At 36.7% G+C, this 12,259-nt stretch overlaps 1 protein-coding gene across 2 annotated transcripts in view; it reads right to left on the bottom strand.

The window, feature by feature from the left end:
* The window catches only part of Klhl4 (kelch-like family member 4), a 290,282-nt gene extending 281,939 nt beyond the window's left edge, over window positions 1-8,343 (bottom strand). For both annotated transcript variants that reach the window (XM_039099723.2, XM_063280013.1), the window contains exons 1-2: window positions 8,182-8,343; window positions 7,260-7,383 (exon numbers count right to left, since the gene is read on the bottom strand). In XM_039099723.2, coding sequence (XP_038955651.1) covers window positions 7,260-7,322 — 63 coding nt within the window. In that variant the 5' untranslated portion in view covers window positions 7,323-7,383; window positions 8,182-8,343. The remainder of the gene's footprint in view (window positions 1-7,259; window positions 7,384-8,181) is intronic.
* Window positions 8,344-12,259: the final 3,916 nt, after the last annotated feature.

The following is a 12,259-nucleotide window of genomic DNA, read 5'->3' as shown; positions in this document are numbered from 1 at the left end:
ACAATGACTTCATGAAATTCACAGGCAAATAGATGGAACTAGAAAATATCGTGAGTGAGGTAACCCAATCACAAAAAGCACACGTGGTATGCACTTACACATAAGTGGATATTAGTCCAAAAGCTCATACTACTCAAGATACAATCCACAGACCACATAAAACTCCAGAAGGATGACCAGAGTGAGGATTCTTCAGTTCTTCTTAGAAAGGGTACAAAATATTCATAGGAGATAGGGAGACAAATATTGGAACAGAGACTGATGGAATGGTCATTCAGAGACTGACTCACTTGGGAATCTAGCCCATATACATACACACACCAAACCCAGTCACTATTGGGGATGCCAAGAGGTGCATGCTGACAGGAACTTGTTATAGCTGTGTCCTGAGAGGGTGTGCCAGAGCATGACAAATCCTGAGGAAGATGCTCATTGAACTGAGAATGGGGTCCCCAATAGAGGAGTTAGAGAAAGGATCAAAGGACCTGAAGGGGTTTACAACCACAAAGAACAACAATAACGACTAGCCAGTACTCCCAGGTACTAAACCACCATAGAATGAGTACAAATGGCTCCAGCTGCATATGTTGCAGAGGATGGCCTTGTTGGACAGCAATGGGTGGAGAAGGTTTTGGTCCTGCCAACGCTGGACCCCCTAGTGTAGGCGAATGCCAGGGGGTAAGGGGTGGTTAGATGGGTAGGTCAACACCCTCATTGAAGAAGGGGGAATGGGATAGGAGGTTTACCAACGGACAGCATACTCCATTTCTATAATTCAGTTATTACCCATACACTGAAGGTATGCAGAATTAAGGGAGAACAGAATGTTTGATCGCTAGCTAGTGTAAAGAATAAAAGTTGGTTAAGTCATCAGGTGACAAACTTCCCTAATGAATTATTTAATCACTTTAAATAAAAGATGATATAGTAAGGAATAATGTCTAGAGATGGAGACAATTTTTGTTCTTCTAGAGGCCGTAGGTTCAATTCCCAAGACCCATCTGAGAGTTTATAACCATCTGTAACTTCAGTTCCAAGATATCTAACACTCTTCCTCATTCTGCAGGCACGAGGCATACATATGATAGACAGACATACATGAAAGCTAAATACAAATGGATACAGAAAATGTGGTACATCTACACAATGGAATATTACTCAGCTATCAAAAACAATGACTTTATGAAATTTGTAGGCAAATGGTCGGAACTCGAAAATATCATCCTGAGTGAGGTAACCCAATCACAGAAAAACACACACGGTATGCACTCATTGATAAGTGGCTATTAGCCCAAATGCTTGAATTACCCTAGATGCCTAGAACACATGAAACACAAGAAGGATGATCAAAATGTGAACGCTTCACTCCTTCTTTAAAAGGGGAACAAGAATACCCTTGGCAGGGAAGAGAGAGGCAAAGATTAAAACAGACACAGAAGGAACACCCATTCAGAGCCTGCCCCACATGTGGCCCATACATATACAGTCATCCAATTAGACAAGATGGATGAAGCAAAGAAGTGCAGACTGACAGAAGCCGGATGTAGATCTCTCCCGAGAGACACAGCCAGAATACAGCAAACACAGAGGCGAATGCCAGCAGCAAACCACTGAATTGAGAATAGGACCCCCGTTGAAGGAATCAGAGAAAGAACTGGAAGAGCTTGAAGGGGCTCGAGACCCCATAGGTACAACAATGCCAAGCAACCAGAGCTTCCAGGGACTAAGCCACTACCTAAAGACTATACATGGACTGACCCTGGACTCTGACCTCATAGGTAGCAATAAATATCCTAGTAAGAGCACCAGTGGAAGGGGAAGCCCTAGGTCCTGCTAAGACTGAACCCCCAGTGAACTAGACTGTTGGGGGGAGGGCGGCTAGGGTGGGAGGATGGGGAGGGGAACGCCCCTAAAGAAGGGGAGGGGGGAGGGTGATGTTTGCCCGGAAACCGGGAAAGGGAATAACACTCGAAATGTATATAAGAAATACTCACTTAGCCCAAATGCTTGAGTTACCCTAGATCCCTAGAACAAACGAAACTCAAGACGGATGATCAAAATGTGAATGCTTCACTCCTTCTTTAAATGAGGAAAAAGAATACCCTTGGCAGGGAAGGGAGAGGCAAAGATTAAAACAGAGACTGAAGGAACACCCATTCAGAGCCTGCCCCACATGTGGCCCATACATATACAGCCACCCAATTAGACAAGATGGATGAAGCAAAGAAGTGCAGACCGACAGGAGCCGGATGTAGATCGCTCCTGAGAGACACAGCCAGAATACAGCAAATACAGAGGCGAATGCCAGCAGCAAACCACTGAACTGAGAATAGGTCCCCTGTTGAAGGAATCAGAGAAAGAACTGGAAGAGCTTGAAGGGGCTCGAGACCCCAAAAGTACAACAATGCCAAGCAACCAGAGCTTCCAGGGACTAAGCCACTACCTAAAGACTATACATGGACTGACCCTGGACTCTGACCCCATAGGTAGCAATGAATATCCTAGTAAGAGCACCAGTGGAAGGGGAAGCCCTGGGTCCTGCTAAGACTGAACCCCCAGTGAACTAGTCTATGGGGGGAGGGTGGCAATGGGGGGAGGGTTGGGAGGGGAACACCCATCACGAAGGGGAGGGGGGGAGGGGGATGTTTGCCCGGAAACCGGGAAAGGGAATAACACTCGAAATGTATATAAGAAATACTCAAGTTAATAAAAAAAAAAAGAAATACTCACGTTAATAAAAAAAAGCTAAATACATACATACATACATACATACATACATGCATACATACATACATAAACACATATATGTGTATATATACCTATACATATAAAAACATTTTTAAATGAAAGTAAAAAAGAGAGAGGAAGAAGAGGAGGAGGAGGAGGAGAAAAAAAAACTGCCTACTTTCAGGAATTAGGCACACTTCAAGTGTGCTTTCAAAAGGGAAATCTTGTCACTGGATAATTATTTGACTTTCTGTCTTTGCTTCCTGTCTGCCACAAAATGAGTAGATCTGCTCTAACATGCTTTATTTTGCAATGATTCATTGCTATATACAGGTATAGAATGAGCAAGTTATACAAGTAAAAATGAGCACAAACCTCTGAAATCCAAATTGTATCTTGTTCAAATTCTTATCCTTATGTATTATGCTGTAGCTTAGTAGCACAGCAACCCTTCAACAACAGGTTAACTAACTAGGTAGGGTTTGTTAGCATGTTAATGTTCCTTCTATGCTCCAGCCAAAAGTTTCCTAGCAACAGCCAGATAACCATGGCTTGCTATAAAAAAAAAAAAAAAAAAAAAAAAAGAATGATTTTGGTCTCTCTCTTTCTCTGACCCTTTTCTCTTTCCTCTGACCCCTTTTCTCCCTCTCTCCTCCCACTTCTGTCTCTCCACTTGTTCCTGGCCAGCCTTTTCTCTTTATCTCTTCTCTCTGTCCTTCTTGGTCCTCCTTCTCTCCTCTGCCTCTACTCCCTTCTCAACCATCTTTCCCATGCACCCAAAGGAACTATTCTATGCTACTCTATACTACTAGACACATCTTATAACTGGTACCTCAGTTGGTGGATAGATGTCTCAACATGGGCTCACTGAGGCATCCCATACCATTGTACCATACTGCCTCTTACAAACATATCAAGATTGTTTCTTGACAATTCTGTTCCTAAATGCTACACATCCATAGTTAATTTTCAAATCTAATACTGGAGTTTTGTAAAGAAACTGTAGTCTGTTGGCACCAAGGTTATTTACACCAATTGATAAGAAAAAAAGTGTATATATTTATTACTGTGATTCTATTATAGAAAAATATTTCAAATTCTATGTCCAACAAATTTCTGGTGCTACTTTGTAAGGTCATGTTAATGATAATTACTTTTTGATATATGATGAGAATCCTGCAAAGTTGTAATTATTTTAAAATGACGGTGAGATCATTTCAAATGAATAAAATCAGTAATATTGGTCTCTCTCTTGTTTATATGTACATGTATGAGTGTGATATTGACATAGAAGAATGGAATTTGAACTAGTGAAATATAATCATATAAGAATTTCTTCCTATTGGTTTGTTGATATTTTCTTTACTTTTCTGATAAAATGTTCCTGATTTTCGTCACACTCTATTTTCTATTTAAGTCACAAAGTATCTTTAATGCCAAATTCCACATACCAGATTAATATAGAATAATCAGAGGCTGCCATAATATTTTTAACATCTTTCTCCTGGACATCAGTAAGTAGAAAATGCCAAATTTAAAGCATCATTACAACTGACATGCTATTGCTGAAGATGAAGGACAGAATCTGTTTATCTTTACGAGATTAACAGGGAGGTTGCATTGTGTTTCTGTGGCTGGTCAAGGACAATTTACAGTTTACTTGCTCTGAAGAAAAGACTTGTTGATTTGAACATGCTCTTATTATAGCTTCAGGTAGAGGATGATAGATTTTACTGTCAATGTGATAAACTACAACCAATGTGCTTGCAATATAAAAATAAAGCACTAGTAGATGTTTTTGCTTCAGCTACTTAACTATTAACAATGAAAGCTTCATTTGAGAAAATTCTAAAGTTAGAGACCACAGATGCCCAAAGTGTGTCTTTCATTTTTTTTTTTTACATACTCAGTTTTGGTTCAGACTGTTATATTTTCTAGTACTTATTTACTTAATATACACAATGTCAATTATTCTCCATAGAACATCGACTCTTCATCATCCTGTTTAAGATATGTGCATATTATAACATTGCCTATGAAGCTACAATCTGGTTTAATTCCTTTGTGGCAATAAATGGAAGATAACATTCTTTTATGTTATTTTTGTTTTCATATTAAAAGAAGAAGAGATGGTATTTTTCCTCTCCACATTTTCTCCCATTGTTAAAACAAGTCATTTAGTAAAAGGGGAAAATATAAAATGTAAAATAATTGCATCTACATATTGAAAGAAAGATGATTAATGGATTTTTCTTTCATAAACATAAGAAATGTTTTATAGGTTTATAGATCTTGAAAGATGTATCTGAGGATAGATGAATAATTATCATGTGTTCTTAATTTTTATTCAAATGAGTTGTATATTATGATACAGTCACTCTCAACTTTTCCTGATTACATATCCTTTAGCATATTACCTGGTCCTTTGTTGTGTTCCTAGAAGCAGGTACACAATTTCCAATGAAAGCTTGTAACTTCTCCAAACCTTTGTTCTTATTTACTTTTCATGGTGGCATTTGACTGTTACATTTGTTAGTATTCTAAATATCGGTGAGACTGATAAACCTCATTGTTCTCTGTCCTTATTTTACCTCAGCTTTTACCATAAGAATAATCTTCTTCAGGAAGAAACATTAGTCCATCAGTCTATAATGAAACCAGTGTTACAGAAGGAGATCTAGGACATAATCCAAGTAAAAGCATGTATAATACATAAGGTCTGAAATATTTCAAGCTCATACTACTTAATATAGAAAGTACTCAATAATTACTTAAATATGTAGTAAATATACTAAGAGGATTATAGATCAAAAGTACACCCTAGAGTAAAGGATATCTTATACTTACCTTACAAACAACAATTAATTTGTAACACATTTCAATGAAACATCTCCCATTAAAAAGCAAACATTCATGAGATAAAAACAAAATCTAGACACTAAAAATTGCAAACTGGTACAACCACTGTGGAAATTAATTTGGCAGCTTCTCAGAAAATTGAAAATAGTTCTACCTGAAGATCTAATAACTCTTGGGCCTATACCCAAAAGATGCCCCACCATACCACAAGGGCATGTACTCCACTATATTCATGGCATCTTTCCTTATTTATAATAGCCAAAAACTGAAAACAACCCAGATATCCCCCAAATGAAGAATAGATACAGAAAATGTGGTTCATTTACACAAGGGAATAATATTCAGCTATTAAAAAGAGGACATCAAGAATTTTGCAATGGAAATGGATGGAACTAGAAAATATCATCTGAGTGAGGTAATCCAGACCCAAAAGGGCATGCATGGTGTGTACTCACTGATAAGTGGATATTTAGCCAAAAATTACAAAATACCTAGGATAAAACCCTCAGACCATGAGAAGTTTGACAAGCAGGAAGGGCCAAGTAATGATGTTTCACTCACACTTAGAAGGGGGAACAAAATAATCATAGGAGGCAGAGTAAAGAAAAGACCTGGGCTGGAGATGGGAGAGGAGGGCAAAAGTAGAACTATACCAGATATGGGGAAGAGTTAGGAGAGAATTCCAGAGGGTCAAGAGAATGAATGGAAATATGCAACCTCAGGGGTATTACATGGGGTGAACTCTCTAGAAAGTCCCAGAACTCTGAGAGGTGAGAGATTCTCAGGAGTCACTGGGGGTGACCTTAGCCAAAGTGCCCAAAAGTAAGGAGAAAGAACTCTGAGAGCCCACTTTCAGTAGTCAAACAGGGCCTCAAGTGGATGGATAGGGTTACCAACTCATAGTCAAAATTTCTGACCCAAAATTGTTCCTGTCTACAAGAAGTATAGGGACAAAAATAGAGAAGAGACTGGGGGAAAGGAGGTTCAGTGACTGACCTAAAATGGAATCTATCTCATTGTGAGGTGTGGGGAGCATCAAGGCCTGACACTATTACTGATGTTATGCTGTGCTTACAAACAGGAGCCTAACATGACTGTCCTCTGAGAGGCCATAACAGCAGCTGCCACAGAGACAGATGCAAATAAGTACATCCAATCATTGGACTAAAGTCAGGGACCACCATGGAGGAATTAGGGGAAAGATTTAAGAAGCTGAAGGGGAGGGTGACCCCATAGGAATACCAGCAGTCTCAACTCACCCAGACCCCCTGGGAACTCTCAGAGACTGAACCAGCAACCAGGCAATATACATGGTCTAGTACAAGGCCCCTGGCACATATATAGCAGAGAAATGCCTGGTCTGAGCTCAGTGGGAGAAAATCTACCTATTCCTTTACTGGAGATATTTAAGGCCCCTGAGAAGAGGGATGATTAGTGGAGGTATCTTCTCAGAGGCAGAAGGAGATTAGGATGAGGAACTGTGGGGGAAGAGAAGTGGGAGGGGGCAAAAGCAATGCAAATATAAAAAGTAATTTTTTAAAAAAGTGTAACATTTGTCAGTATCTTCTAGCATCCAATAGTAATCATCAACCAAATAATACATATAAATTAATACCAACCAGTGAAGATAGATCTTTTTTTGAGTTAACACAGGGGTATTAAATTTCTTGTACCTGTGAGATGGCTGCTTTCCTCTCGAAGTTCCTTCCTCTGTTGGATGATGAACAATTCTCCATTTTTTTAAAATGTTGCAATTAGCTGTTCAAGGCCACAAGTATACTCATCTTTTGCATAACCCTGTTAATAGGAAAAGTGGGTCAGGTCACACACTAGTGTCAAGACCGTGAGACAAAATTCATGGCATGAAAATTCTAGCAAAACAAGTTAACAAATATTCTCAAATCTAACTCACCAGGAAGCAACTTTTGGTTATAGAGCCATGTTCTAGCTTCTATCCTAGCTACATTATCCCTTTTATGTCTTGATTCTTCTTATATTTCCTAAACTTACTTTCCAGCTCTTCTCCTGTTGTGGTGGTTATAAGACATCTGGTGATGGTTTATTTCCTTAGGTTTCAATATACCAATTGTCTCTCCTATGTTTATTGTGGTTGGAGAAAAAGTCTGTCTAGATCGGGTCCAGAAATGCTTATTCAGACAATTTATTACTGTATATAAGACTACTTTGCCACTTATGTATTAGTCATTGATTTGAAATTTAATGTGTAGCAAAATTAAGTATGGCCCAATCTTTCCATTAAATGGAGAGTCTTAAGCAATTTTTGAAATTTCAGAAACTACACCTTCAAGGTATAGTTGCCTCTTAGTAGTTTCTTCTTATTTCAATTTGAGAAAGAGGATCATTCAACAAGAGGAACAGTGTCACTGTAAGACCAACTGTCATTTATAAGTCCAGGGTATTGAACGTAATAAGTATTTACACAGAGTTATTAAGACTAAATACAATCTACAGGTCTGCATCATGAGTATCTTCATATATATATATATATATATATATATATATATATATATATATATATGGCATTGATCATAGAGATCTAGGAAAGGCCGCATACCTCAATCACAGTGTACTTACCAGTCAAGGATCGGCAAACAGGCAGAGTCTCCTAGAGTCTTTTGAGGTTCTTTGAAGTCAACACTCACAAAGAAAAGATGATGTTTTGAGGCATGGAAGATGATGTATTGGACTCAAAAACCAGTTCAGTCCAGTCTGTAACACTGGCTTTTTTTCTCTCTCTCTCTATGCACCACTGTTTTCTCAAGGGGAAGTAGCTAGCTATCTTCTATCTCCCCAGCCTATTCTTTAGAAGAACACATTCATTTTGTATTCTAATCTAAATGTGCAGGGTTCCCATAAAAAGATGTTTGGCTCTTTGTAAATTTTGTCTGCTTTCTGGATTTTTTGTATGTGTGCTATGCAGTTCAAGGTCATTTGGAATTGTTTTTATCATGGCCAGAAATTTTGGGAACATAATATTCTCTAACTCTCGTTGTTTTTCCAAGAGAAAAAAATGCATGCAAAGGCCTTTTCAATATAGCAATTGTATTATACTTTGTGAAATTCATACATGCATAAAATGGATGGGGTCATATTCACCAAAGCTCCTCCCCTTAACACCTTGCAGATTCACTCTCACAAGCAGATCTTCTAATTTCATGTCTTTATTTTTTTTCCTTTTATAAAATAAACCACTGAGTCTAATTTTTGCTCCTCATGTATGCATAAGTGGGAGGTCATCTATTGGACTATAGGGGCTGTATCCCTAATGAAAACTAACTCTCTTCCCTAGCAATCACTACCTTTCAATAGCACCTTAGTTTCAAATGAGGGCTTGTGAGCCACCTCATGTACCCCATGGTGGAATATTGACTACCTTGATCTTGTGTGTTTTTTACAGACAGTCACAACTGTAGTGATTTTATGTTTGTATTGGCCTTGTCGTGTCCAGAAAACACAAGTTTGCCGTCACACTCCCTGATCTCTAATTTTTGCAGTCATTTTGCCATTTCTATTGAGATATTCCCAGAGATAAACAATCTTTAAAAACAATCCAAGTTACCATAAATCTTGACTAATATTTGCAGTAGAGAAGAACCTTGTAGTTTATCAGTGTGTAGGTAGGTAGGTAGGTAATGTTAGTTTACTTTATCATGTTATAAATATCATTTGATGTAACTCTCTGAACAAATTAGAAGTTTGTTATATTATCCTCATGCATGATGTTATCTTGGTTCTTTTTTTTTTTTTTTCGGAGCTGGGGCCCGAAACCAGGGCCTTGTGCTTCCTAGGCAAGCGCTCTACCACTGAGCTAAATCCCCAACCCCGCATGATGTTATCTTAAATGTATAGGATATTTTATACTAAGAAATGATATGGATCAACAATTAAGAGCACATGCTGCTCTTGAAGTTTGGTTCCCAGAATTCACTAAGTTGGCTCAAAAACACATGTAACTGCAGCTCCATGAAATTCAATGCCTTGGCAATTGTAGGCATTTGATTTTACATTCAAGTATCCACAAGCAGATAAATACACATAATTAGAATGATAAAAATAATTTTTTTAGGGGTTGGGGATTTAGCTCAGCGGTAGAGCGCTTGCCTAGTGAGCGCAAGGCCCTGGGTTCGGTCCCCAGCCCCGGAAAAAAAAATTTTTTTTAAAAAGAAGTGATTTAAAGTGAAAAATGGCATACTAAGTAGGAGATAGAATTGAAGAAATAGCAAAAGGTATAGACTTTTACTAAGGAGAACTGAAAGGAGAGGGAGATAGTTCCAGAAGATAAATTTTGAATGAAAAATAATATTTTGTTTTGAGGTAAAATTCAAGAAGCTTTCACAATGGAAAAGGAAAGATAAACACACATCTATAAAATGTGAGCACACCACGGAAATATGTAAAGTCACAAAAAGTTATAAGGAAGGTGACATTTAAAGCAAAACCCAATGTTGTAGGGGTGGATGTTCTTATTTAACTATAATTGATATTTTTGGACATGTTTATTTATTCTTTGAGAATTTTGTACAATATATTTTTTTAAAAAATAGTCAACTTCTCTCAAATTTATATCCTGTTCTTCATCCACCCACTTTGTGACTTTTCCCCATCAAGACAAATTTATTCTGCCCAAATACTCTGAGATGTGTGTCCTTCCACTGATGTTGCTCTTATAGTTTTAAAATATGATTTCATTAGTTTTTACTGTTATAATAATTAATATATAGGTCTTTTACATTCTTTCATTACAAATAAACTTAAGTTTCTCTTCTCCCCTTTCCTAATGGTATTGAATTCTTTTCTTGGCAGTCCAAGAATCCAGTGGAAACCTAGGTACAATGACATGTTCAGGACTTTGTCAACAAGCAAAAAATATGTAAAACTATCACTATTTTTAATATTATACTATATCTCATTTATGGACTTAATACATAAAAGGTGAGACTTTATCCATGTAGCATCAACATTTTTGTACAAAAGAATTTGTTTAATTCAATCTAGATATAGTGAATGAATTAAAGTTAATCAGACCACAAGAAAGAATAATATTCTTCATTTCCTATCATAATGAAAGGAGTCAGTCTCAGGAAACAAACAAATACTATTATCTTGTATTTCATAGTCTGGCCTTAGTCATGAAAACTATATTTACATTATTTGATTACAGATGTTTATATTGAAATATTGTAAAAGGTTAATGAAGGACATCTATAGTTTCAAAATACTGACTTTAGAACAGAAAGGATATGTTTGATAGGTAACAAATCCATACACATCTTCTTTATTTCAATATTTAATGCTCTACATTGTAAGACTATTGTAGTCATGATATTGCAGAAGAACAGAATGAATGGCATTAAAGCACAGATAATGTATTGTGTATAATATAAAAGAACAAAGACAAATGATGATGCTCAAGTTCTTGTCTAAGGCTGAAAGTCACGAGTCGAATCACTTTATAAATGACTAGATTTATGTATTTTTAATAAATGGAAAATTTTTCAGAAACATTCAAATATTGTTTCTACTTCTGCCTTTTCTCTTCTAGAATAAGTTAAGTTATGTACTTACCTTTTTATTGTATGCCGTAAAACTATTTTAAAATTACTAAAAAACAAAACGAGTGTATCAATAAAGTTCTGGCAATGATTAAAAGACTCAAAAATTCTGAAATAGAATAAATAATTTTATTTATTGTTTTAAGAATAAATAATTTTATTTATTGTTTTATCATTCATTTATTCTCTCATATCTCACATCAGACCAGTACATATATTCTCCTCCTTCCTGGCCTCTGAATCAACTGCCTTCTCCCTCCAAACCTCTTTTCATCCTCATCCTTCTAAAATGTGCAAGCTTTCCATGGTTACCAAACAAACATAGTATTTCAAATTTCATCAACCTTAGACACCTCCTTTCATATTAAGGCTGGAGGAGACAACCCAGTAGGAAGACAAGGATCTCAAAAACATAACAACAGCCCCTGCTATCTCTGTTAGGTGTCCCAAAAAAATCAAACTACACATCTATGATGTGTATTTAGAGTGCCTAATTAGGACCCTTGCAGACTCCTGATTGTTCCTTCATTTGCAGTAAGCCCCTATGATTCCAGGTTTGTTGATACTGGGTTCTTTCTAAAGGTATCCTTGGCCCGTTTGCCTCTTAGTTATTTAAGAAAGTCAACAAACACCAAATAGTAAACTCTAATGGACCTGAAATAAAATATCTAATAATCAAGTTATCAAAAATAATAGTTGCTCTTAAAATAAAAAGGAAAAAGTGATCATCACTAAGAGATCCTCAAAATCACATTAATTTATAATAATTTTGTCATATTCAATTCTGTTATTATGTGAATAATACATGAATAATTTCTGAAAGAAATCACAAAAATTGTAGAAAAGGATACTAGAATAACATACTTTAATTATGTTTTATCCACTATTTATATCCTACATACATATAAAATCACTATTTCTATCCTAGTGCATCTTTCAGTATGAGTCAGAGGAGTTTCTTGCTGCAGAAGCTGAAGGTTAATGAAGAGATACAGCTAGACAAAGTAAATAGTATAAATGTTTGTTGGGTATTCAGCTCTTAATAAGACATTCATGTCACTCCTATGTCCCAGGGAAGATCCAATTAGAGGGGCTAGAAA

This window comes from Rattus norvegicus, chromosome X, assembly GCF_036323735.1.
Source record: "Rattus norvegicus strain BN/NHsdMcwi chromosome X, GRCr8, whole genome shotgun sequence".
Classification (NCBI taxonomy): Eukaryota; Metazoa; Chordata; class Mammalia; order Rodentia; family Muridae; genus Rattus; species Rattus norvegicus.
The sequence above is the reverse complement of the archived record's forward strand: the minus strand, read 5'-3'. Positions and strand labels throughout refer to the sequence as shown.